Raw genomic sequence first — 27,804 nt, forward strand, 5'->3', positions numbered from 1 at the left:
TATCACTCTCATTTTTTAAAGTAATCAGAAGAGAAGACCTAGTATAACTTAACCCCCGTGTTTACTATGCCATGCTAATGCCGACACAGCCCATTCAGTTTGAACGGGCTGTAGTGGCATTGTTGCGCTGCAGCTGCTACTGTGGCTCAGTAAACAGGGGGTATATCTTGTGTATTGTCTAAAAAAGTAGTCAAATTGCCCTCCCATCACTATTTATTTTCCAAACTTCTATACGCTTAAGTCTAAGCGGTTTACAAAATAAAGACAAAATATACATTACATGGGAGTGGAGGAGTAGCCTAGTGGTTAGTGCAGTGGACTTTGATCCTGGGGAACTGGGTTCAATTCCCACTGCAGCTCCTTGTGACTGTTGATACCTCACTTAACCCTCCATTGCCCCAGGTACAAAATAAGTACCTGTATATATGTAAACTGTAGTTGCAAAATACCACAGAAAGGCAATATATCAAGTCCCATTTCCCTTTCATACAAATTACTAATAAATATAAAATTACAAATACCCCCCCCCCCCCCCCCCAAAAAAAAAAAAACTGCTGTAATTGTCTATTACCTATGTTTGGCATATTCTTGCTGTACACCACCTTGGGTAAGTTTCTTCAAAATGGCAGAGAATAAATCCTAATAAATAAAATAAAATAACATGTAAAAATAGCATTGAACCAACTGAGATGCTGGGGAATGAGGAGGTATCGTAGGCCATCTTGAAAAAAGGTGATGGCATGTCCATCTACATTGGAATGGTCTGACTCAGATGAAGGAATTAGACAGAGATCTAGCTGAACTCATTCAAAAGATGGGATAGAAGGGAGATTTGATATGGATAGGAGACTTCAATGTACTGGATGTGGATTGGGGCATTTCCAAAACTAGAAAGACTGGTAAGAAGAAAAGAGATCTTACATACCCTTCCAGGGACTCTGCCCAGAGAACATAATGATAGCCATACTGTGTCAGACCAATAGTCTACCTAGCCCCAGTATCTTGTTTCCAACAGTGGACAATCCAGGTCACAAGTACCTGGCAGAATCCCAAAGAATAGCAACATTCCATGCATCTAAACCCAATGGCTTCCCCATGTCTGTCTCAATAGCAGACTATGGACTTTTCCTCCAGGAACTTGTCCAAACCTTTTTTAAACCCAAATTCGCTAATCGCTGTTCCAGAACGTAATTATTCATTGAGTGAAAAAATATTTCCTCCTCTTTGTAAAAGTATTACCATGTAACTTCATTGAATGTCCCCTAGTCTTTGTACTTTTTGAAAGAATAGAAAATCGATTCACTTCTACTCGTGAGAAGTGATGATGCAACCATTAAGGGAAGGAGTTAGTGTCTCAAATGTCCAGATAGGAACACCAGCGATCATCAGACAGTCTGGTTTGATATAGTGGCCAAGGAGCAGTTACACAAAGTTTCAAAAATACTGTGATAATAGGTAAGTGCCTTAACGAAGAGGTACGGGAGGTGGAAGAAGAGGGAATGAAATATATCTAGAGTCAAATCCTTGTCAGAGAAACAAAAGGAAAAAGAAGGTGATGTGGCTATCAGAAAGAAGACAGAGAAGAATATCTGGTAACAGACCCGGAAAGAAGTCAGGAGAGCAGACAAATAGACAGCTGAAAAAGTCAAAATGAGGTCGCCCAAGGCAGACGTGCATGTTTGCAGCTCCTGAACGCCAACAGTTTCCCTGGCCTATTAGACCTTCCTGGGACCCGTAATGGGGAAAAGAAAGGGGAAACCCATCTTACTCACCTCCTCAAGCCAGACGGAGTTATCCACTATGCAGCAGGGTACGTTAGACGCGATGGTTCAGCGCATGCTGGGACCTCCGGAGAGCGCTTTGATGACTCCGACGGAAGTGTCGGAACATAGCACAGAGGGAATTACTTTAAGTCCTCCCTCTCATACAGCTCCTCCGAGGCCCGGGGGCGGAAAGATGACATCGGATGGACAGCGTCAAAGGGCGCCCAAAGAAGGTTTGGCCCTGGCGGCTGTAGTGGGAGGCCCCGTTGCCACTTCTTCACCAGCAGGGACATCGCAGCAGGCAGGGTGTTTACCCTTACCTTTGCTAACGCTGGAGATGCCCCAAGGAAACTTCGGAGATCAAGCTAGACCAGTTGTTGTTACCCTGGAAAATTTATGGGACTTTATTCAGGGCTTAAACTCTACCCTGAAACAGATGTTTAACTCTACACGTGAAGAATTGACGGAGATAAAATCGAATCAGGAGAATTTCTCAGCCAGACTCGAAGCTCAGGACACCAAACTGAAGGAACTCGAAAATGAGGTACGATCTTTAAAAAAATTCTCCTCGACAGTTTCGAAAGAAAAAGTGATTCTGCTTAGAAAAATTGAATATATGGAGAACCAATTTAGAAGAAATAATCTGAGAATACTTAATTTCCCAAAGTCCCCGTTAATCTCTCCTATTGAGAGTATTCCCCCAATATCAAAGATACTACTATGTTGGTGACATTTGCATTCAAGCTGGACCGTAATAATGTGTTTAAACTATATTTCCGTCATATAAAAGAAGACTTCTTAGGAGTGAAAATTCAAATCTTCCCAGACTTATCCAGGGATACCCAGAAAAGGAGAAAATAATTTCTATTGTTGAAACCTAGATTGCTTATTCTTGGTGGGACCTTTCTGCTTAGGTATCCCTGTAGATGTCTTGTAGGATTTAATTCCTTAAATTATATTTTCTTTGAACCTGAGAAACTTCGGGAGTTTATATCGAGTAAGGAATAGAAATTTGGACCTTGAATACTAATGCTATGCATTGGCTGCACTCAATGAAGATGCCTTCTGCCTCTGTTTTCTTTAATTAGTCTTCAATGTTTATTATTACCTTGATCTTGGGCAGTATTGTGGTCTAATAATTTGATTATTTTTTTCTTCTTAAGAATTAATACTTATAGTTGTATTTTTCTTGAGTTTTCTAAATTTATGTATATGCATGAATGTGATGAGAAATTTATAAATAAATAATAATAACAAAAAAAAGTCAAAATGAGGTGAACATGTATATGCTGGAAGAGAGGGGGAGAGAGGGGATATGATAGAGACGTTTAAATACTTCAGTGGCATCAATGTACAGGAGGTGAGCCTTTTTCAAATGAAGGAAAACTCTGGAATGAGAGGGCATAGGATGAAGTTAAGAGGAAATAAGCTTAGGGGGAATCTAAAAAGAATACTCCTTCACGGAAAGGGTGGTGGATGCGTGGAATGGCTTCCTGGTGGAGGTAGTGAAGACGAAGACTGTGTCAGAATTTAAGGAAGTGTGGGACAGGCATGTGGGATCCCTTAGGAAAAGGAAGTGATTACTGAGGAAGGGCAGACTGGATTGGCCATTTGGCCCTTATCTGCCGTCATGTTTCTATGTTTCTAAAACATTTTTCATTTATGTCAGTGAATGAAACAGGGGCGTAGCTAAGTGGGGCCAAGGGGGCATGGGCCCCCACAAATTTAGCCCTGGCCCCCTCTACTTTCAACCCCCCCCCCCCGCTGCAATCCTCCCTCGCCAATTTCGACTGCCCCCTCCCGCCGCTGACACCGACCCTCCCCTGCCGCCGACAGGTACCTTTGCTGGCGGGGATCCCCAACCCCTGCCAGCCGAAATCTTCTTCAACACCGGTCTCCAGCGCATTCGCTGATCTGTTTCTGTCAGTCCTGACGTCCTGCATACACGCCCTGCATGGGACTACGTACAGGACGTGCATGCAGGACTCACAGAAACAGATCAGCGAAAGCGAATGCGCTGGAGACTGGCGCTGAAGAACACTTCAGCTGGTGGGGGTTGTGGACCCCCCGCCAGCTAAGATACCTGGCGGTGGGGGAGGGGCAGCGGGGGGGGGGTCGATAGTGGTGGGGGAGGGTTGATGGGGGGGTCAAAAGTGGCGGGGGAGGGGAGGCAGCTGGGGGTAGCGGGCTAAAATATGGCTGAAATCATCCAAGTCTTAGGAACACCCAGATCCCGCCCTTAACACTGCCCTGACACGACCCCTTGTGATTTGAACACACTTCTGACGGACTTCATAGAAAAACATCTAAAAATTAGTTTTGAAAATACCAATTTGGACGTTTTTGTGAGAAAAATGTCCAACTGCAGATTTATACCACTTTTTGGACGTGAAAGGGTCCGAAGGAGTCTACCTGTCGAGAAAGCTTCCCACCCCTCGGACCCCGGGCCCGAGGAAGCGCTGCCAAGGGGGCGTTTTATTAACTAAGCAGGCAAGCTCTACTTATAACTGGGCTGAAGATCTTAAAGAGAAGAAAAAGGAGAAACCATCCAACGGGGACACAAACACACTGGGCAACACAATAATAATGGGTGATTTCAATTACCCCGATATTGACTGGGTAAATGTAACATCGGGGCACGCTAGGGAGGTAAAATTCCTTGATGAAATCAAGGACAGCTTTATGGAGCAGCTGGTACAGGAGCCCCTGTTCCGGGGCAGAGGGAGGGAGCTGCAGCGAACGAGAGAATTTAGCGAGCGTAGCGAACTGGGAGCAGACAGACGCGCGCTGCGGCACCCCCCCCCCAGTGGCGTGCACCCAGGGGGGTGTCATTTCGCAGGGGGTGCGCTGCACCCGGGGGGGCGCATCGGTGATCCGCCCCGGGTGCCGTCGAGGCTAGGAACACCACTGAGGTGTCGTCATTGATGACATGTTGAAACCTTCTGCTCAGTGTGCTGCTGCGACTAGGAAAGCAAATAGAATGTTAGTACAAAACTAGTACTTAGCATTGAGCGAAACAGGAGCTCGCTGTTGGGCGTGGGCATTCTCAATAGTCTCAGCACAGACCACAGCTAAGTACTAGTTTTGTACTACTTCGCATTCCAGAATAAAACTGTATTTAAGATAGTCAATAGAGGTTTTTTAGACTAATGACGATACTCGCCAGCGTGTACATTAAAATTAAGCGCGCCCTGAGTGAACCGGTCGGCTGTCCTAATGATATAGATATCAGCTGTGACCGAGTCTCTGAAGTCTTTTCCTCTATATCTATATTGTGTAGAGAGTTATACTTGCCTTAGGTGGACTTTAGATGTTATATAACAACGGCAAGTACCAGGAGTATAGTTAAGTACTATATTCTTAGTAATTTTCAAACCTTGCTTAGTACTACTACTACTATTTAGCATTTCTATAGCGCTACAAGGCGTACGCAGCGCTGCACAAACATAGAAGAAAGACAGTCCCTGCTCAAAGAGCTTACAATCTAATAGACAAAAAATAAATAAAGTAAGCAAATCAAATCAATTAATGTGAACGGGAAGGAAGAGAGGAGGGTAGGTGGAGGCGAGTGGTTACAAGTGGTTACGAGTCAAAAGCAATGTTAAAGAGGTGGGCTTTCAGTCTAGATTTAAAGGTGGCCAAGGATGGGACAAGACGTAGGGGCTCAGGAAGTTTATTCCAGGCGTAGGGTGCAGCGAGACAGAAGGCGCGAAGTCTGGAGTTGGCAGTAGTGGAGAAGGGAACAGATAAGAAGGATTTATCCATGGAGCGGAGTGCACGGGAAGGGGTGTAGGGAAGGACGAGTGTGGAGAGATACTGGGGAGCAGCAGAGTGAATACATTTATAGGTTAGTAGAAGAAGTTTGAACAGGATGCGAAAACGGATAGGGAGCCAGTGAAGGGTCTTGAGGAGCTTTGGCTGCAGGCCACACATTCTGACTCCAGCACACTCAGATCTAACAGTCTGCAGTTGCAGCTCTCTGGGTAAACAGCTTGTACAGTTCCTTCTTGCTGAATAAACAGTGGAAAGAAATGTGATGGTGGTGTATGGACACAAGAAAAACAATATCTCTGCAGTCTCAGTGGCAGGGGAAGAACATGGCAAAGGTGCCATCTGACTCCTGAGTAATCGATAGCCCAATTGTCGTCTGGATTATCCTTCAGGGCGAATGTTTGTTTATTTATATATTGAGATTTATTAACTGACTCTACAAAGCGAATCACCCAAACTGGTATACAACAGTTACAGCTTGACAAAAACAACTTACATTGTAGTGACAGCATAAAAATCGTAAAATTACCAAATGGCAGAGCATTACACAAAGAAATAAAACTTGGAGACAGACAAATTAATGGCAGTAATATGATACAGTGTCATTAATGTACACATTAAAACAGCACAGCAAGAACATTCATACATCAGACGTATAGTTCAATGTCTGAACAATACAAAACAATACCTTAACAGACAGCACAGTAGAACATTTTGAGGAGTAGGCTAATAATTAGAGCAGTTAACTAGCAGGAAACCAGGGTTCAAATCCTGCTGGCACTCCTTGTGAGCTTCAGCATATCACTTAACCCTCATTGCCTCAGGTATTAAAAAATTAAGATTGTAAACTCTCTGGGGATAGGGAAATACTTTAATACCTGAATATGAGTTAAATCAAATATAAATTTAAAAAATCTATATTATATTAACATTCTACTGCACTGTCTATTAAGGAGTTTGATTTGCATTGTAGATATGACAGAGATTTATAAAATCATGGGTGGGGTGGAATGGTAAATGCAAATGGATGTTTATGCTTTTGAAATGTACAAAGGCTTGGGGACATGCCGTGAAGTTATACATATTTTGTCATTCAACGCATAGTTAAGCTCTGGAACTTGTTGCCAGAGAATCTGGTAAAAACCAGTTCGTGTAACTAGGTTTTAAAAAAAGGTTTGGACACATTTCTGGAAGAAGAGTCAATAAGTTTATTAAGGTAGACCTGGGGAAAGCCATTGCTTATCCCTGGGGGTAACTAGCATGGAGTCTTGCTACTTTTCGGGATCCTGTCAGGTATTTGTGGCTATGATGTCACATGTTTCGTTGTGGTGGCTGGCCCAGTACTATCCTAATTTGATTATTGTAATGCAGTACATGCAGGATACAAGGACAGGATCTTAAAGAAATTACAAACTGCCCAAAACACTGCTGCAAGACTTGTATGTAACGTCTCACAATTTATCAAGGCATCACCACTGATCAATGCCAGGGTTGCCTTCAAATTATGTGTCTTTGCATTCCAAATTACCTATGGTATGGCCCCTGACTATATGCTCCCTTTGATTGACCTCCCCACGTGTAATTCCATCCTTGGATCCAGAGAATTCCTAACTCTCCATCATCCTAATTGTAAAAAAAAAAATAGTTTACAAAATAGTTCTCTCTGCTGACTTCTCCTATCAATGTACTAATTGGTGGAATCTTCTTCCAAGGGCTGTTAGATCTGTACATGTTTACAGTTGCTTTCAGAAATTATTTAAAAAAAGCTTTTCTTTTCAAAAGGTTCCTGCAACAAGATAATGGAAGACAGGGATAACCACTTTTATGCAAAATGCTGTCTCAAATTTTATCCTGTATAGCTGCTTATAACTTGATGTTTGTTACACAATACAACCTTGTAAAATAATTCATCAACTACATTTTCATATGGCCATATATAGAAGATTTACTCAAAATTGTTCCTTTATCAGAAGATTTATAACTATAATATGTATGTACTAAATTGTCTGGATTGTAAGCCAGATTGAACCTGAATTCTGTTTGGGATAATGTAGCGCAATATTCTGCCACTATTTTCATTTCAAAAGAAAAAAAATGTTGCTTATCTGTAACTTTCCTTGTGGATAAAATATACGTTTTCATTGAACGAGATCTTCCCTAGCTTTGTCATGTTCTTCTTTAAGATACTTTTCATTTTCTACTCACTTGCCATCATCTTTGCAATGCTTATTGCTCCCTCACCATCAGAAATTAACATTATTCCAGTCCTTTACCACCATAAAAAAAACATCTAAGCTAATTTCATCTCATCGAACTGGTGACTTCAAAAGAAACCTCCCTTCTACCTACCAAATCATCAATAAATAATGATACTTCTTCACCCAAACCTAGGACATCCATCTCAAGACAAATTATCAACATTCAATCTTCAACGTCGAATGTTGCACCTTATCTATCCGTCCGAGTGGGTTATGTCAACGCCAGATCTGCAGCTAATAAGTCTGAAATCCTTACAGACTGGATTAAATCAGACAAACTTGACCTACTATTCATTACAGAAACTTGGGCCCATAGTTCAAAAGACCCCATCATAACTGATTTTTGCCCTCCTGAATATAAGATCTTACATTGGCCAAGAAAAGAAAGAAGAGGTGGAGAGATAGCACTTATTTATAAATCATACTTCTCCCCCGAATCTATATCAGAGTTAATCACACCTCAACTTGAAATTGCTTCATTCAAACTCCATAGTCCTACACTATGCGACCAACTAACTTGCATTCTGTTTTACAGACCTCCAATAAACTGGAATAACAGTCAATCCACTTTTATGGACTTTATTGCAAATGCCTGCACCAGTTACTCCAGTGTATTATTAATTGGAGACCTAAATCTACACTTAGAAGACTCCCACTCCCCAAATACCCGTGATTGCATGGACTTCTTTCAACTCTGCAATATTGACCTTCCTCCAGTGCAACCAACTCATATAAAAGGTCACTCCCTTACAAACTCTCCACCAACCAAAACATAACTATATCTGATATTAAATGGTTTAATATCCCTTGGTCTGACCATCATAAATCGACACTAACCTTGTACTGGCGCACAAAGGGTACGCTTATAACTCAAAATCCTTCAATAATCACCACTAGAGGACGGATTGACAAAGACAGTTGTCAGGCCCGCTGAGAGGGAACGTAAGCCCTTGTGATCGATGGAGGAGGGTTCCTCCCCGAGCTGTCGGCCAACCCCGAGTTCTCCCTGTATCACCCTCTGTTCCCCAGGGGTTGAGCCCCCAGGTGCAGGAAGCCAACAGCAGGAAGAACTGAGTCCAGAACAAAGTCCAGGGGCCCGGCCTAGCCACGGGAGAAACGAGGACCAGAAGCAGACAGCAGAGGAGACAGGAACGGGCAGAGGTCAGTACCAGGCAGCAGACAATAGTGAATCCCAGATCAGGCAGAGGTCAAGACCAGGCAGCAAACAATAGCGAATCCAGGATCAGGCATTCCTTCTAAATAGGATTCCTTTGTGTTAATCCCACGCACGTTTGAATTCCATTATCGTTTTCATCTCCACCACCTCCTGCGGGAGGGCATTCCATATATCCACCACACCCTCCGTGAAAAAATACTTCCTGACATTAGTCCTGAGTCTGCTCCCCTTGAACCTCAATTCATGTCCTCTAGTTCTATCACCTTCCCGTCTCCAGAAAAGGTTTGTTTGCGGATTAATATGGGTAAATATGGGTATGGTGTATGTTAGATTGTGAATAAGGGCGAATGTGGCCTTGTATGTGTCTTGGAAGGGGGGGGGGGTGTTGACTTGAAAGTATCATCCTTTGCCAGATGCTTCATCCTGCTCTCTGTTGGAGTTCCTTAGGGATCTGTCCTTGGACCCCTTCTTTTTTCAATCTACACCTCTTCCCTGGGCTCGCTGATCTAATCTCATGGTTTCCAATATCATCTTTATACTGACGACACCCAGCTTTATCTCTCCACACCAGACATCACTACGAAAACCCAGGCCAAAGTATTGGCCTGCTTATCCGACACTGCTGCCTGGATGTCCAACCGCCACCTGAAACTGAACATGGCCAAGACCAAGCTCATTGTCTTTCCACCCAAACCCACTTCTCCTCTCCCTCCACTCTCTATTTCAGTTGATAACACCCTCATCCTCCCTGTCTCATCTGCCCACAACCTCGGAGTCATCTTCAACTCCTCCCTCCCTTTCTCTGCCCATATCCAGCAGATAGCCAAGACCTGTCGCTTCTTTCTCTATAACATCAGCAAAATTCGCCCTTTCCTCTCTAAGCATAACACCCGAACTCTCATCAACTCTACATAGTAACATAGTAGATGACGGCAGAAAAAGACCTGCACGGTCCATCCAGTCTGCCCAACAAGATAACTCATATGTGCTAATTTTGTTTATACCCTACTTTGATTTGTACCTGTGTTCTTCAGGGCACAGACCGTATAAGTCTGCCCAGCACCATCCTCACCTCCCACCACCGGCTCTGGCACAGACCGTATAAGTCTGCCCAGCACTATCCCCGCCTCCCAACCACCAGCCCCGCCTCCCAACCACTGGCTCTGGCACAGACCGTATAAGTCTGCCCAGCTCTATCCTCGCCTCCCAACCACCAGCCCCGCTTCCCAACACCGGCTCATCCACTCTCTCATTACCTCTCGCCTTGACTACTGCAACCTACTCCTCACTGGCCTCCCACTTAACCATCTATCCCCCCTTCAATCCGTTCAGAACTCTGCTGCGCGTCTTATCTTCCGCCTAGACCGATATGTCTCCTCAAGTCACTTCACTGGCTTCCGATCAGGTACCGCATACAGTTCAGGCTTCTCCTACTAACCTACAAATGCACTCAATCTGCAGCCCCTCACTACCTCTCTACCCTCATCTCCCCTTACACTCCTACCCGTAACCTCCGCTCACAAGACAAATCCCTCCTCTCAGTACCCTTCCCCATCACCACCAACTCCAGACTCCACCCTTTCTGCCTCACCCTATGCTTGGAATAAACTCCCTGAGCCCATAGGCCAAGCCCCCTCCCTACCCATCTTCAAATCCTTGCTCAAAGCCCACCTCTTCAATGTCGCTTTCGGCACCTAACCATTGTACCTCTATCCAGGAAATCTAGACTGCCCCCAATTTGATTGACTGCACTTTTTTGTACTTTAGATTGTAAGCTCCTTTGAGCAGGGACTGTCCTTCTTTGTTAGATTGTACAGCGCTGCGCAACCCTGGTAGCGCTTTAGAAATGTTAAATATTAGTAGTAGTAGTAGTTTTTCTCCCTCCTTCTATGGCAAAGCGCTGTAAGGTTATGGGAGAGATGGGAATCGAGAGCTTGTCACCTTTCTAATAGCCTCTACAAGGTTTTAGTTTCCAGAAAAAAAGCAGCAGGGATTTCTTTATGGAGAGTTGATTCTCTGAAAATACTGACCACGTTGATAGTCCCATTTTCTTCCTGCTTGCTAAATTTGTCCGTCCCTTTCTTTGGGAGAGTAATACTGTCTACCAGTGGGCGCGGCTCCCTTTTATAAAACTCTTTTCAATAATTTGCATGCTGGAAAGGTTAAAAATGACAACATTAATGCAGCACGAGTGCTTGGCTCACTGACATAGGCTTGTGTTTCTTTACTGTGAGTAAACATCAGTTTTAGAAATCAAGTCACCTGGATGAATAGGTAATTTGTCCTTCCAGTGGGAGGGGACCTACTGCTGAAAAGGAATCGGGACCCAGCTGTTTGCCCCCACCCCAACTCCGTGGTCCGATTTTTCTAGTGGGAGGGCGATCGGTAGGATCCGTTTTTTACCTGGTTCCCCCCCGGGTCTTCTCCAACAGCCGCAGGGATGAAGAGGGGATCAGGGCAGCCACGCCTCCCCCACTCTCCGCCCTGTTCCTCTACATGTGGCCCCGCCCCCTGCCTCCTCTCTCCTCCCCCTCTTCTTCTGCCAAAGCCATCAGTTCCCTTTAAAGGTCAGAGCAGCAGGGCTCTTCCTAGTTAGTGCTACACCTGATGATGTAGATTTGCATCGAGAGCTTTGAGCTTCCTGGGGCCTGAGAAGCGGAGACAATGAGCGGGAGAGTGGGGGATCTGAGCCCCAAACAAGCCGAGGGGTTGGCCAAGGTGAGCTCAGCGCCCCTCTGGGGTGGCAGTGAGGGCATCCTGCGGGCTAGGAGGCAGAGGTAATGTCCCAGCAAGATTGCTCCAGAACAGCTGCCATTGATAAGGTTTTGCAGGGACTCTGGGGGTGCAGAAGACAGAGCTCGTGGGTTGCAGCAGTTGCCGCTACCTGGACAGTGTAGGAAGACGGGGATTGAGATCATGGGCTGCACTTGGCACTGGCAGGATTGTGTTTGTATGGGTACAGCTGGCACTCATAGTTACTTTTTACATTTTGGATAATGGTAAATTCTTTTTTTTTTTTTTTTCTGCTCTTGATACTAAAGCCTCATAATCCTAGTTGGTGTCAGAAGACAGGAACCTCTTCTGTCTGCCTCTATCCTCAGTCCCTAGTGCTGAACTGGAGAAACTTGACGTGACAAGGAAGCAGTACGATCTGATGGAGGAGTGGGCTGTTTCTTGTGCTAGAGGTCTGAACCCCCCCCCCCCCTCTCCCCGTGAGCTCCTGGCTAGAGAGAGCAGTTGCTTAGTGACTGTTAATTACTACTACTACTACTTAACATTTCTAGAGTGCTACAAGGGTTACGCAGCGCTGTACAAATTAACAAATAAGGACAGCCCCTGCTCAGAAGAGCTTACAATCTAAAGGACGAAATGTCAAGTTGGGGTGTTAATAAACAGTGACTGGGTACAGAAAGGATGAAAATCGCCCAGTCTGCAGGAACGGTTTGAGCTCCCTCCTCCAGCCAGGCTGCTGCAGCGACACCCACTGGGACCCACAAGAGACGGCTCTGTGGGTGCTTGAGCACCCCCCAATATTGAGAAAAATCCTTGTACGTATCCAGGGAGGGGCTATTTCCACTGGGATTAGCACCCCCAATAATTTTGAAAAATTGGCTCCTCGTTCTCTCCCTACATTTCTTACAGCACCTCCTGCTGGGAGAGGCAGGGGCTGCATGAGCTGTGATCTCAACCTTAGCCTTTGGCCTGTCCCTTCAGTAACTATGAATTTTCAGCGTTGCTTTTGTTTCTTACTATGCAAAGTTAACTTAATTGAAAATGTTGATCACGTACATGTGACCTCACAGCATTTGTTGGGCTAGTTCTTGCCTGTCTTTGAAAGAAATTTCAGATTCTTCCAGAAGTGAGTTGAAATTTGATGCATTTTTTCTGGTTAAGTGCACATAGTTTCATTGTGTCCTTTATTTTATGCTGACATCCAGTGTAGCTGGTTTTATTTGTGCGGAGAGACTCCCCGCTGTGATCTCTGGTGACCAGTTCTAGCGGTTCAGTAGTTTGAGGTCACCCCCTGTAGGATTCATGGAGAGCCTCACTATTTTCTGCGATGATTTCAACAAATTCTGGAATCTGTGAATCTCCCACCACTGCTTTTGTGCTTCACTTATGTATTCTGATATTTGGTCATTTTATCGTATTATTCTGCCCCGAGGAAGATGGTTCTGACCTTCCTAAGCTAATCTAAAGTGTATCGTTAGTCCAATAAAAGGTATCTTATTTTCTTTTTTTACGTTTTATTTCAATTTGTTATTCCAAAACAGTCTCTGATATAGTTCTTAGGCACACGAACACATTCAGCCATCTCTGGATCCCTGTTGTGTGTGACTGCAGGACCTTTCTGGGGCCTATGAGCTCACAAAGGAGGCTGATAATTTTATTACCCAATTGCACCTGGGTAATGATCAGTAGGGTTAATGAACTGTCCAAGGTCGCAGTGTTTGTTTGCTTTTTTTGGTAGATTTTCAAACTGCCTTTCTAAAGTGTGACATTCTGATTTCTAGACCATACAGTTACATCCTCATTGATTTTCTAATATCCTAGGGGTGTTTGTTTGTTTTATTTATGTATGTATGTATGTATTTATTTCAAGGTGTTCAAAGCCTGTCTGTTCAATGCTCGTGGATTAAAAACCATACATAATAAAATCATATGAAACTCAATATACATAGACAAATAATATCCCACAAAACTCGGGTATACATATAAAGTATCGCACACCATGTAAAATGAGTTTATCTTGTTGGGCAGACTGGATGGACGGACCGTTCAGGTCTTTATCTATCGTCATTTACTATGTTACTATATTACTCTTTGGGGTTCTAAATGGAATGTTGCTACTAATTGGGATTCCGGAATCTTGTAACTCTTTAGGATTCCAGAATCTTCAGAACCTTTAGTACAGGAACAGTGCTGGGCAGACTTCTATGGTCTGGGCCCTGAGAATGGCAAGGACAAATCAAACTCAGGTATACATATAAAGTATTACATACCATGTAAAATGAGTTTATCTTGTTGGGCAGACTGGATGTTACTATATATTTTACTAAGCATGAACAATCTGTGCAGTAAATAAAAACGATTCAAAACTTTTTTTAAACACATTTCTCTTGCAGTAAAAAAAGGATTTTTCTGGTTCCACAGGATTAATTTGGTTACATGTTACTTGGAATTTGCTTCTATTCAAACTCTTTTGCATGCGTTTGTCCTTTCACAAATTGACTATTGTAACACCATTTATGCTGGGCTTCCAAAATGTCAGTTAAGGCATTTACAAACTCTTCAAACTAGGGATGCTAGAATGTTTGTTAGGGCTACACATTTTCATTCAGTCACTCTTCTTCTCTCTACCAATGCTCTTTGGTATCCAATATAAAGTTCTATTGTTGACTCATTAAGTTCTTCATGCTGGAGAGCCATCTTATTTGTCCAACGTTGTACCCCTTCTTTGTCCATATACCCCTTCTCTTGCAATCTTCTAATCATCTTACTCTGCCTTCACCTAGCTATGCCTACCTGGAATCTGGAATCGACTAGGTCATCTGACTTTTTCTTTATATCTCCAAAACTTTGGAACAATCTCCCCCTGGATCTTCGAACTAAACATTCTTTACCCAATTGTAAAATCAAATTAAAAACTCATTTCTATCAATTGGCTTTTGGGTCATAGTGCTGTAGAGGGTTCCTTTGACAGGATTAGAGAGTTTGGGTCCATTTATTTTTATTGTATTTAGTTAAATAGTATATGTTTCTTTAGTTTGAGTGTAATTTTACTTACTTATATCTTATTTTATTTCTACTCTATTTATTTTATTATATTTTATTCGCTTATTATATTATTATAACCGCTTTGATCTTGCCTGAAGTAATAGAGGTATATCAAACTTTAATAAACATAAACATAAAATGCTTGAACCTTGACCAATGCCCTGTATTTTCACCAGTATATTGACTCTCTCATCATGAAATAAAGAATGACTTATTGATCAAGTAAGGTTTTGCTTTTTCCTGAACACCGCGACGAAAATGATAAAGGGGATGGGACAACTTCCCTATGAGGAAAGGCTAAAGCGGCTAGGGCTCTTCAGCTTGGAGAAAAGGCGGCTGAGGGGAGATAGAGGTCTATAAAATAATGAGTGGAATTGAACGGGTAGATATGAGGGGGTCTGTTCGCGCTTTCCAAAAATACTAGGACTAGGGCGCATGCGATGAAGCTACAATGTAGTAAATTTAAAACGATTCGTAGAACATTTTTCTTCACTCAACGTGTAATTAAACTCTGGAATTCGTTGCCAGAGAATGTGGTAAAGGCGGTTAGCTTAGCGGAGTTTTAAAAAGGTTTGGACGGCTTCCTAAAGAAAAAGTCGATAGACCGTTATTAAATGGGCTTGGGGAAAATCCACTGCTATTTTTGGGATAAGCGGTATAAAATGTTTTGTACTTTTGGGGGATCTTGCCAGGTATTTGTGACCTGGATTGGCCACTGTTGGAAACAGGATGCTGGGCTTGATGGACCTTTGGTCTGTCCCAGTATGGCAATACTTATGTAGTTATATGAATGTAGTCAATATCTCGATCAAGCTTAATTCAGTTGGCAAGCAGAGCAGCCTAGTACTTTCTGCCAAACTGAAATGGATGCAATTAGTTATGAGTTAACTCATGCAAAATAATCCTCTTTCTCCAGCTTCACCGTCCTTAGGCTGATCTGTCTTTTCTAAAAAAAACATTTTGCCAAACTGTAGTTGGGATCTGTGGTCACAAGAGGTATTTATTTGTTGCATTTGTATCCCACATTTTCCCACCTATTTGCAGGCTCAATGTGGCTTACAATGCTCTGTTATGGCGTTCGTCATTCCAGAGTAGGCGATAACAATTGGTGTTACATAGAGATCATGGATCACATAATAGAGTAGGGCGAACAGATATAGGAAGAAAACAGTTCAGAATATCAAGTAAAGTGATGATGTGTTACATTTACATTCCTTGATCATTGTGGTATGCCTTGTTGAAGAGAGAGGTCTTCAGAGATTTACAAAAGTTGGTTAGTTCGTAAATTGTTGTTAGGTTAAGCGATAATCCATTCCACAACTGAGTACAAATGTAGGAAAAGCTGGACGCATGTGTGAGTCTGTATTTTAGACCTTTACAGCTAGGGAAGTGAAGATTAAGAAATGTGCGGGATGATCTTTTTGCGTTCCTGGGTGGCAAGTCAACCAGGTCTAGCATGTAGGTCGGGGCATCTCCGTGAATGATTTTATGAACTAGAGTGCATACCTTGAATGCAATACGTTCTTTAAGTGGAAGCCAGTGTAATTTTTCTCTTAGGGGTTTTGCACTTTCATATTTTGTTTTTCCAAATATAAGTCTGGCTGCAGTGTTCTGAGTTGTTTGAAGTTTCTTGATAATTTGTTCTTTGCAACCAGCGTAGAGTTCATTACAATAATCTAGGTGACTCAGCACCATTGACTGTATCAGGAAGAAAGGGCTTACTCTTTTAAGTTTCCACATCGAATGGAACATCTTCTTAGTTGTATTCTTCACACGAATTTCAAGTGTAAGATTTTGATCGATAGTCACTCCAAGAATTTTCAGGGTGTCTGAAACGGGAAGGGAGAAGTTTGTTGTGGTTAAGGTGGTGAATTTGCTTGTGTTGTGAAGTGAGTATGAGACATTGTGTTTTTTCGGCACTGTGGTACTGTGGAAGATGGGGAAATGGCTTTGAAAATGTAGATTATTTAAAATATTGTTTACATGCCTTATCAGCAAAAGAACTCAGGGATAGATATAACAGTGAGCAGCCAGCCTGCACATAAGGATAACTTAAAAAAAAAAAAAAACATGAGAAAAAAATGAACATCATCCCAGCACAGGGAGTCAAGTTGTGAGGAGGAGCCTGATGGTAGAGCCCTGGGCTGAAACCCAGAGAAGCCAAGGTTCAAATCCCACCACTGCTGCTTCTAGTGATCTTGACACTTAACTCTCAGCTACAAACATAGGGCCACATTCAGGGGTCCTTTCACTAAGCATCAGTGCATGTTTTTCACGCCTGCTAAGGCCCCCTTTTACCACAGCGGGTAAAAGGCTGTCTTTTGTTCTGGAAAAGAAATGGCCATGTGGTAAGTGAAAATCCAAGAAGACAGGAGGAGCTTCCACGGAAAGTCAAAGCAAAACAGCAAAAGTAGAGGCTGACAAATGCGCAAACCAATAGGGAGATGATATCAAAAACCAGTTTATTCAGAATATTCATATCAAGGATCCGACACAGTCCGTGTTTCGGTGCCAAAGCGCCTACCTCAGGGGTCACAATCAACTTTCTCTGAGAAGAAGCTGATAGGCTTGAATAATTCCATTATGTATGCAAGTTAATCCACAGAGAGAACAAAAGAACAGCCAACGGATCAGCAAACACCATGTGAATCACTTGCCGCATGGCCGTCTTAAGGGGAGCACTTACCACCACCCGTTGAGGTGGTGGTAAGGGCTCCCGCACTAACCCGGCGGTAACCGATTACTGCCGAGTAAGCATAAGTACATAAATATTGCCACACTGAGAAAGACCAGCATCCTGTTTCCAACAGTGGCCAATCCAGGTCACAAATACCTGGCAAGATTCCAAAAAAGTAGAAAACATTCTATACTGCTTATCCCATAAATAGTGGATTTTCCCCAAGGCCATTTAATAACGGTCTATGGACTTTTCCTTTAGGAAGCCGTCCAAACCTTTTTTAAACTCTGCTAAGCTAACTGCCTTTACCACATTCTCTGGCAACGAATTCCAGAGTTTAATTACACATTGAATGAAGAAAAATTTTCTCCAATTTGTTTTAAATGTACTACTTTGTAGCTTCATCGCATGCCACCTAGTCCTAGTATTTTTGGAAAGCGTAAACAGACGCTTCACATCTACCTGTTCAACTTCACTCATTATTTTATAGACCTCTAGCATAACTCCCCTCAGCCACCTTTTCTCCAAACTGATGAGCCCTTGCCGCTTTAGCCTTTCCTCATAGGGAAGTCGTCCCATCCCTTTTATCATCTTCGTCGCCCTTCTCTGCACCTTTTCTAATTCCACTATATCTTTTTGAGATGCAGCGACCAGAATTGAACACAATATTCGAGGTGCGGTCGCACTATGGAGCGATACAAAGGCATTATAACATAATAATTTTTGTTTTCCATGCCTTTCCTAATAATACCTAACATTCTATTTGCTTTTTTAGCCGCAGCAGCACACTGAGCAGGTTTCAACGTATCATCAACGACGACGCCTAGATCCCTTTCTTGGTCCGTGACTCCTAACGTGGAACCTTGCATGACGTAGCTATAATTCGGGTTCCTCTTTCCCACATGCATCACTTTGCACTTGCTCACATTAAACGTCATCTGCTATTTAGACGCCCAGTCTCCCACTCTCGTAGGGTCCTGTTGTAATTTTTCACAATCCTCCCGCGATTTAACGACTTTGAATTTAAGCACCGGCACTACAAAAATAGAAAATATTGTTGTAGTGCCGGAAATGGCGGGCGCTGGGGGTGGGAACTACAGCTGGATTCCTGCAGTAGCATAGCCCGGAAGTAGTTCCGGATTGGCGAACGGCAAGCCTTTTGCTGCACGCCAACCCTTTAGTAAAAGAGCCCCTCATTAAATGGCAGCAGAAAGATCCTGTACGGTCCATCCAGTCTGCCCAACAAGATAAACTCATATGTGCTACTTTTTGTGTATACCTGACCTTGATTTGTATCTGCCATTTTCAGGGCACAGACCGCAGAAGTCTGCCCAGCACTAGCCCCGCCTCCCACCTCCAGCTCTGCCACCCAATCTCCGCTAAGTTTCTGAGGATCCATTCCTTCTAAACAGGATTTCTTTATGTTTATCCCACGCATTTTTGAATTCCGTTACCGTTTTCATCTCCACCACCTCCTTTAGAAAATAGCACTTAATTCCGACTCCCATAACTAACTTATTTGTTGCATTTGTATCCCACATTTTCCCGCATATTTGTAGGCTCAATGTGGTTTACATAGTACCGGAAGGCGTTTGGCGGCTCCGGTGAGAACATTACAAAGTGATATTGTGGGAGGATAGAGTTCCTGTGGTAAAGTCATATTTAGGGAAGCGTACAGCGGAGGAAATTAGTTATGTCCATTCCGTACTTTAATTTTGTTGTGTTGTGTACTAAGTTAAAGCTAGTGTAAATCCCAATGTGCAACCCCAGAATTCTATCAGGGGCGTAGACCTGGAGGTAGGAGGGGGCCAGAGTCCAAGATGGGGGGGGGCACATTTTGGTTGCCGCCCCATCGCCACCCCCTCTGTTGCCACCCCCGCCCCCTCCGTGCCCACTGCTGTAACATCTTGGTGGGGGTCCCCAACCCCTGACAGCTGAAGCACCGCCGCCACAAATACCTTAGCTGGTGGGGGTCCTGGTCTCCAGTGCTGCCACATAGCCTGCCCTGCTCTCTCTTCCCCTCACGTCGGACATGCTCCTTTTAGTGAAACTGAGCTCAGTTTCACTAAAAGGAGCGTGCCCGATGTGAGGGGAAGAGAGAGCAGAGCAGGCAGCGCTGGATGAAGTCTTCAGCTGGCAGGGGTTGGGGACCTCCACCAGCCAACCAGGGACCCAGAGCAAATTCGGGGGGGGGGGCCAGGCCCCCGTGGCCCCACCTAGTTATGCCACTGATATCACAACTAAATTATGGGAATGTCACTGGCCCTCCTATGGCCACATCCCCTTTTGGGCTGAGACATTTTCAGCATGCAACTTTAAAGAATAGCATGCAGGCAATGATTGGTTTTAATTTACTGATTAAGTAATTATGTTTTGCCTGAATCTCAGGATCGCACCCAAAATTTGGAATGTGAATTTCCTTTATAGAACCTGGGGGATAGACTGTAAGGCATCCAGGGGCAGGAAAATGCCTAGTGTAGCTGAATATAACTTGCCTTGAGCTAAATCTGAAAAGGTGTGTCTTTGCCTCCCTTTTTGGCTAATTTAGAAAAGAAAAACAACTTTAAAAAATATTAATCATCAGTGGGACGGGTAGCGTTTCAGTTCTGGTGCCCCATGTGATTAGACACTTTAAGCCTGTTATTTCTGGCTTAATTCATAGGGGAGGTGGATGTTTGTCTGATGCTAAGAATTTGCTCTATAATGCATTAAAGTGTGTTTGCTTGGCTTAGAGACCTCTCTGCTTTTTTCTCCAAACAGCAACTTTCCTGATGGGGGGAGGGGGTGTGGTAGGAGTCAAGAGCTAAGTAAAGCAGATTCTGCTCCAGGAAAAAGGGGGGAGGGAGGGAATCTTCTGGGGGCAAATTCAGGTGCATTGTAATCTTCCTGGAATCTTTGTGCTGTCAGGTCTAGCAGAGCTGGAACTCATCCTGAGCTTTACTGACACAATTTCATACCCAGCTAATCTAATCACCCTTGTTAAGCCGAGAAATTGAGACCTTGACAACCTAATTACTGCACCGAAGTTCATACTGCTTATTGTTCTGGTGCGACTTCGTTACTGGCACTGTCTAGTGGGGGAGGGAAGGATGCAATGAAGAGACTTGAGAATTGCACAATTTTATTTCTTTTGTGGCAGTAGAACAACCCCCCCCCCCCCCCCCCCCATAGTCTCTTCAGTTTCAGGACCTGTTTGGAAGGCAGCCCAGGTAAGGTCCAAGGTGCAGGGAACAAGCTATGCAGTCTTGCATGTGTTTTGCTCCTTTAAATATTTGCACTGGATAATGGACTAATAACTATCTGTGGTTGCACTTGCAGGACCACCCACTTACTTTCTGCAACTGAGGCACATCTAAGATAGGGTTGCCTAGATCCAGATTCGCCCGGCAGGGTCGACCCAGTCCTGGCCTTACCCTATTGCATGCAAGAACTTCTGGTTCTGATTTCCCCATTGGATTGCCTAAGACAAGCAAGGATACAAGTCCCTGCATGCATTGGGGTAAGCCCCAGTGGCGTAGCCAGAGGTGGGCCTGGATGGGCCAGGGCCCACCCACTTAGGGCTCAGGCCCACCCAACAGTAGCACATGTTTAGCGATAGCTGGTGGGAATCCCAAGCTCGGCCAGCTCAAGATTTCCCCCTGATGGTAACGGAAACGCTACTCTCCACGATAACGGCACCTGCGCATGCTCAGTTTTCAGTGCATGCCTGCTGCAGACTGCCAAGATGGAAAGAAGCGTTTTCTCACCAGCTGAGATATTTTTTGGGTGGTGGTTGGGAGGGGGGGGGGAGAAAACTTGGTGCCCACCTACTTCTTGCCTAGGCCCACCCAAAATCTGTTGTTTGGCTACACCCCCTGGTAAACCCAGGACTGGATCAACCCTGTCGAGCAAATCTGGATCTAGTTGTCATCCCTAATCTGAGAATTTGGTATCACCAGTGACAGCTCTGTTCAGCACAGAAGCGTTTAAAGCCCCTGGGAGTCCCTGGATCACCATCTTTTGCCAGCTTGATGGACAAGTGTGGACAACCTTCTGTCATGACTCTTGGAGCTTGGTAATTAGAAGCCCCAATATCATGGAGTATAACCCTGGCACAGCAATCACCTGAAGTCTCTATTATTTTATGAAGTCTCTTTTATTGAATAAATCATAGATAATTTACTCACAGATAGATGTTCAGGATACAGAGACTTCTTAATCTGGAGGCTGTGGGAGGTGGAGATCTGAAGAGAGGTAGTTGTATTGCAGGGGGAGGGGAAGGTAGTTGAACAGGTAGAAATAGTCCAAAGCTGGGTGACTGGAATGTGCGATATCTCATTTGGAAGGAGATATTCTCAGGGTAAAAAACCAGGTACTTTACAGGGAGTTCTCAGCAGGACAGAGCTGTCTGGAGAAGATGGTGTTAGCTCCATGTCCCTGACATGGTGTTGGAATGCCTCGTAGCTGAAAGGACAAAGAGGTATTGGGGCTTTCCACAGGCTCAGGGAGGAGCAGATAGAGGCCAATGGGAACAGAATCTTACATCGGGTAGCAAGTGGTAGTCATAGAGATAGGAGGGAAAGGTCATACCTGGCTGACCTCTGAGGACAGATAGTAAGACTGAACAGGAAGACAAAAGAGCCAAGCTTGGCAGAGAGAGAGAGAGAGAGAGAGAGAAGGTCTGGGCAGCCTCACAACCAGTGGTAACAGTTCTTACACAGCCAAACAAGTGTGGTTGCACTGCCTGTGAACTACATTACCCACAGTGCATTGCTCATGTATTTTTTGCAGTGAGAAACTGCAGCAATGATAGTCCTTGGAACTGAGAAACAGTAAAAGCATTACACACATTTTATGATCATGTTATAAACTAGTGCAAGGCTGTCGGAGGACAGAACACCTTCCTGTTCCCCCCCACCCCATGCACTGATCTGCTTCTCTCTCACACATGTTGTGGGTTAAGTGGCAGGAGTACCCATGCAAGCCTGGGTTAATGAAGCGGCATTGACTTTATTCAGATGTGTCGCTGGGGTAGCAGCACCTCGGTTTGAACTCCCCTTGCTGCGCGGTGGGGGCATCCTGTGTTTCAGTGCATGGTACACTGTTCAGTCCTGCTTATGGTGGCAGACTAGGGACATTATGGTTAGCTTATAAAAGTTTGATGTTTTCACTGTTTGAATGTTGTTGGTTTTCTAAACATGTTTGTATCAAATAAAGCTGCAGCCAAGTTGTTATCACTGAAATATAGTATGGGTTTTGGGTATTATGGGGCTGGTGGAGAGTGTTTGTTATTCTCCATTTACAATGGAGGTAGGACAGCAATAATTAATTTACATTACTACAGGGAAGATTAGATTTGAGCACTGGAAAGAACTTTGGTGTGAGGAATGGGATCCCTAGGGAGTTGGTAGAATCTCCCTCATTGGAGGTTTTGAAAAGCAGGTTTTCAGGTCTTCTTTAATTATGTGCCTGTTTTTTGTTTTTTTGCATTTACAGTTTCGGGAAAATGTGCAGGATGTGCTGCCCAGTCTTCCTTCTAAGGATGATTACGCCCTCTTGAAATGGCTTCGAGGTAATGTGGAGCAGCAGGGAGGCATCAGGGGCCCTGTTTTAAAAGGTTTAATAACAACAGCAAATGGCTGTAAAAGCCAAGATATGGGATTAAAGTTAAGATCAGATAATGGGATAAGGATGTAACTATGACAGCAATAAATTCCTATAAAAATATATTATATTGCTTAAATTGCTTTTATCAGATGTGATCTATGAGTTTTGCATGACTTCTTTTTGAAAATAACAATCTGATGTAATCCTGGTGGCCAATTCCTAGGCAAACATTATCAATAGAAATCAAACAAAATAAAACATGGAAAAGAAAATAAGATGATACATTTTTTATTGGACATAACTTAATACATTTCTTGATTAGCTTTTGAAGGTTGCCCTTCTTCGTCAGATTGGAAATAAGCAAATGTGTTAGCAGACAGGCAAACATGAATCTATGTAAGGATGGGATGGTTGAGTCCACTGGTGCTCCCTGTCCCCTGTCACACAGATGGGGGAGGGGGAGGGTGTTCTTCAGCTGTTCCCTGCCCCCTTGCATAGATCTATGTAGGGAAGGGAGCAGTAGTCTCTTCCTTGTCCCATAAGAACATAAGCGTTGCCCTACTGGGTCAGACCAAAGGTCCATCAAACCCAGTATCCTGTTTCCAACAGTAGCCAATGGCAAGATCCCGAAAGAGTAAAACGGATTTTATGCATCCTATCCCAGGAATAAGCAGTGGATTTTCTTAAGTCCATTTTAATAATGGTTTATAGACTTTTCTTGTAGGAACTTGTCCAAACCTTTACTAAACCCTTTGGTTAACATATCTGGGTTTAAAAAAGGTATGGACAAGCTCCTGGAGGAAAAGTCCAGAATCTGTTATTGAGACGGACATGGGGGAATTCACTGTTTGTCCCGGGATTGGTTGCATGGAATGTTGCTACTAAATTGGTTTCTGCCAGGTACTTGTGACCAGGATTGGCCACTGTTGGAAGTAGGGTAGATGGACCATTGGTCTGACCCAGTATAGCTATTCTTATATAAGCTAATTGCTTTCAAAGGAGCCAACTTTTCAAAATGATTGGCGGTGCTAAATCCCATGAAAATTACCTGGCCCTGGACACAGTCAAGAAATGTGTTTAATGTTAGCGGTGCTCAAGCACCCACAGACCTAGCTCCTATGATTGCTTTTACTGGCAATGAATTCCAGAATTTAATTATACATTGAGTGAAGACTATTTTCTCTGACTTGTCTGTGTAAGGATGGGGCCACAGGTGCTTCCCTGTCCTAATCTCTATTACTACTACTACTCTAAATTTAGAGTATAATTATATTCATATTATATTATATAACCTTTCTTAGACCTCGATTATAAATGTAAATGGGGGGGAAAAAAGAATCAGAGAAGTGTATATTAATAAACATAAATTAAAGGTATAGACTGCACTTATTCCAAGTTATACATTATTTAGCTGTTTCGATTCCACAAACGTTTTAAGTTGTTCCGGTGAAAAGAAAATGTATTTAGTTTGACCTAAATTAACTACACATTTACAGGGATAAGCGAGAAAAAAGGAAGCACCTAAATCTATAGTCTTTTGTTTTAAAGCAAGAAACATCTTCCTTTTTTGTTGAGTTGATTTAGTGACATCAGGGTATATCCATACTTTGGAGCCACAAAATTGAGCTTTAGAATTCCGGAAGTATAGTCTTAAAATAGTATTATAGTCTTGCTCAAACACCATAGAAACAATCACAGTAGCTCTATTCATTATAACGTCTGAAGATTGTTCCAATATATCTGAGATATTTTGTAAGTCAGCAATATCCTTTTCAGGTCCTTGTACTTCTCCTCTAGATTTAGGAATGAAATATATCTTATTTACCGGTGGGGTTGCCTCTTGAGGAATATTCAAAATTTCTAACAGGTATCTATGAAAGGTATCTATTAGAGTTACCCCAGCGATAATAGGAAAATTCAAAAGACGGAGATTAAGGCGCCTGTTGAAATTCTCTATTTGTTCTATTTTCCTTCTTATGTCCATAGAATCTTTGCTAGTCAAATTTTTAAAGGCGTTTAGTGTTTCCACTTCCTTTTGCAAAGATTGTACTTGTATAGTTAATTCACCTTTAACAGAGTCTACAGTTTTTGTCAGCTCTTCAAATTTAACATTTAGATTGAGCACATCACCTGACGTCTTCTGTAAAGTGGTAGTAATCTGGTCCAACATCACCTTCAACGTTTGTAGAGTCACCTCCGAGTTCACTGTTGTGGAAGACAAACCTTCCTCAGCTCCACGTATCGCCGTTTGCTTGCCTGGGTCCTCACCGGGCGCCCCAACCGACACATCGTCAGAGTCGTCGGGGTTTCCCACCAGGGCCGCTCTCGACGCCGGACACGGAGGTATCTGCACTACTGATGGTGGAGACAGGGAGACTTCCTCTCCCAGCGGGGAGTTCGCTTCTCCGAAGACTCCCGCTATGGAATCCTCTCCCCGTTGAAACTTGGAAGCACTGGGGAAAAAGCGCTCTAACGACGGTTGAGCGGGAGAAGAGGTTGAGGTAGGTGGAGGCACTACTCTCAGCAATCCCTTGCGTTTAGTATGAGGCATTTTCCAGACAGGAAAAAAAGAAGAAAAATTACAGCTCAAATTCGCCGAACGCTTTAACAAACAACCAGTGCGGCAGCCATATTACTACTACTACTACTTATCATTTCTAAAGCGCTACTAGACGTACACAGCACTGTACACTTGAACATGAAGAGACAGTCCCTGCTCGACAGAGCTTACAGTCTAATTAGGACAGACAAACAGGACAAATAAGAGAAGGGCAAAGAGTAGCAAGATTCCGGAATCCCAAAGAGCAGCAAGATTTTGTGTGGAATCCCAAAGAGTAGCAAGATTCTGGAATCCCAAAGAGTAGCAAGATTCTGTGCAAAGTCCCAAAGAGTAGCAAGATTCCGGAACCCAAATAATAGCAAGATTCCAGAATCCCAAATACTACTACTACTACTTATCATTCCTAAAGCACTACTAGACATCCGCAGCACTGTACACCTGAACATGAAGAGACAGTCCCTGCTCGACAGAGCTTACAATCTAATTAGGACAGACAAACAGGACAAATAAGGAATAAGGACAAAAAGTAGCAAGATTCCGGAACCCCAAAGAGTAGCAAGATTCCGGAATCCCAAAGACTACTACTACTACTTATCATTTCTATAGTGCTACTAGACGTACGCAGCGCTGTACACTTGAACATGAAGACACAGTCCCTGCTCAACAGAGCTTACAATCTAATTAGGACAGGCAAACAGGACAGTCTTTTACTAAGGTATGCTCACATTTTTGGCGCGCAATAAAATTGGGCGCATGCTAAACGTTAGAGATGCCCATAGGAATGCATTGGCACCTCTGTTTCGCGTTTGCCCAATTTTAGCACGTGCTAAAAACATGAGCGTGCCTTACTAAAAGACCCCCTAAGGATATAATTTTGTGCTTTTTGAGTTACAATCAGTCAGGTTCATCTGGACAGTTCCCCTCCGGGTGCTTGAGACATTTATAGTATATCTGTTTTTGACCCAAGCTGTGCTTCTCCTGCTCTTTTATGTATTTTTTTTAACGTCTGCTGAATGTTATGGTTTTGGACACTTTGTTGAAGACGTTCTTTTCTGCTTTTTCTTTTGTTCACTATCCAGACTCTTCTTTTCTGTTGCATTGGGTCATGTTGGCTGTGCAGTGCTCAGTGTGCTCCTCCAAGGAGATTTCAATGCGTTGTTGACTTGTTTTAGATTCTAGGGCATTTTGTCCCAGTTCCGGAGGAACAGAACCTGGCACGAGGTCGCAGGGTTTGATTCGATGCTGCAATGGCTCCAGTATTTAGTACAGTGGGGATTATCTCTTGATCCTAATTACATAATCTGCACTCCTTGAGTATCTTGCATTTTTCTTTCAGTGTTTGCATTGGTCATTCATCCCCAAGGCTATTCATGAAGTCTATTTTTTATTTAGGGTGGGGTGGGGAGGGGAGTGAAATGGCTAGTGCTGCCTCATTCCAACTGGCTTTCATTACTGAATATATCAAACCTGGGATGAATGGCCTCCAAGGTTGGCATCATTTTTTTAAGCTAGGATTTTAGTCTGGTCTCCAAGAATCAGAAAATCAAATGCAATTTTAGGAAAGTCTTTTTACCGCATAAGACAATTATGTCAACCTGTGATCTAGAGAGTAGCACTAGCTTGCAGCCAGGCATAGAAATGTTATTCTGCCATGCACATGGCCTAGGAAAATTGCTCTTCAGCTGAAGATTGAGGTAACAGGGGTCGTCGTATTTCTAGATCAGAAAACCTCAGGCTCTTCTTAGCAAAGAGAATGCGGGCAGGGGTTTGAGCAACCACGGGGGCCAGATGTGTCTCCTACTAAAATTAAATACATTAATTAATTAATTTATTTATTAATAATGTCTGCCTTCTTGCTGGAGGAGAAGGGGTGTGCAGTGGAGGAACAGGGAGAGCTGTTCCTCCACCTTATTTTCTGCTGAACAGGGATGAAAATTATCCTTAAGAAGCCTGTCCACAGGAGTGGAGGAGTGGTCTAGTGGTTAGAGCACTGGTCTTGAAATCCAGAGGTGGCCAGTCCCAATCCCATCACTGCCTCCCCCCCCCCCCCCCCCCCCCCCCAGTCCTGGGCAAGTCACTCAACCCTCCATTACCACAAAATTAGATTGTGAGCCCTCCAGGGACAGAGAAATACCTAGTATACCTGAATGTAACTCACCTTGAGCTACCACTGAAAAAGGTGCAAGAAAAATCCAAATAAATAAAATTGGGCAACCAGTTTCCTGCATTGTGAA

General features: G+C 43.5%; 1 protein-coding gene across 2 annotated transcripts in view; it reads left to right on the forward strand.

Annotated features, from left to right (window-relative positions):
• Positions 1 to 11,534: 11,534 nt before the first annotated feature.
• The window catches only part of SEC14L2 (SEC14 like lipid binding 2), a 92,019-nt gene continuing 75,749 nt past the window's right edge, over positions 11,535 to 27,804 (forward strand). The window contains exons 1-2 of one of the 2 annotated variants that reach the window (XM_030217962.1): positions 11,535 to 11,687; positions 22,900 to 22,975. In XM_030217962.1, coding sequence (XP_030073822.1) covers positions 11,634 to 11,687; positions 22,900 to 22,975 — 130 coding nt within the window. In that variant the 5' untranslated portion in view covers positions 11,535 to 11,633. Of the gene's footprint in view, positions 11,688 to 22,897; positions 22,976 to 27,804 lie in introns of those variants that run through there. The other variant, XM_030217963.1, reaches the window with a different exon arrangement.

Source organism: Microcaecilia unicolor, chromosome 11, assembly GCF_901765095.1.
Source record: "Microcaecilia unicolor chromosome 11, aMicUni1.1, whole genome shotgun sequence".
NCBI classification, from domain to species: domain Eukaryota; kingdom Metazoa; phylum Chordata; class Amphibia; order Gymnophiona; family Siphonopidae; genus Microcaecilia; species Microcaecilia unicolor.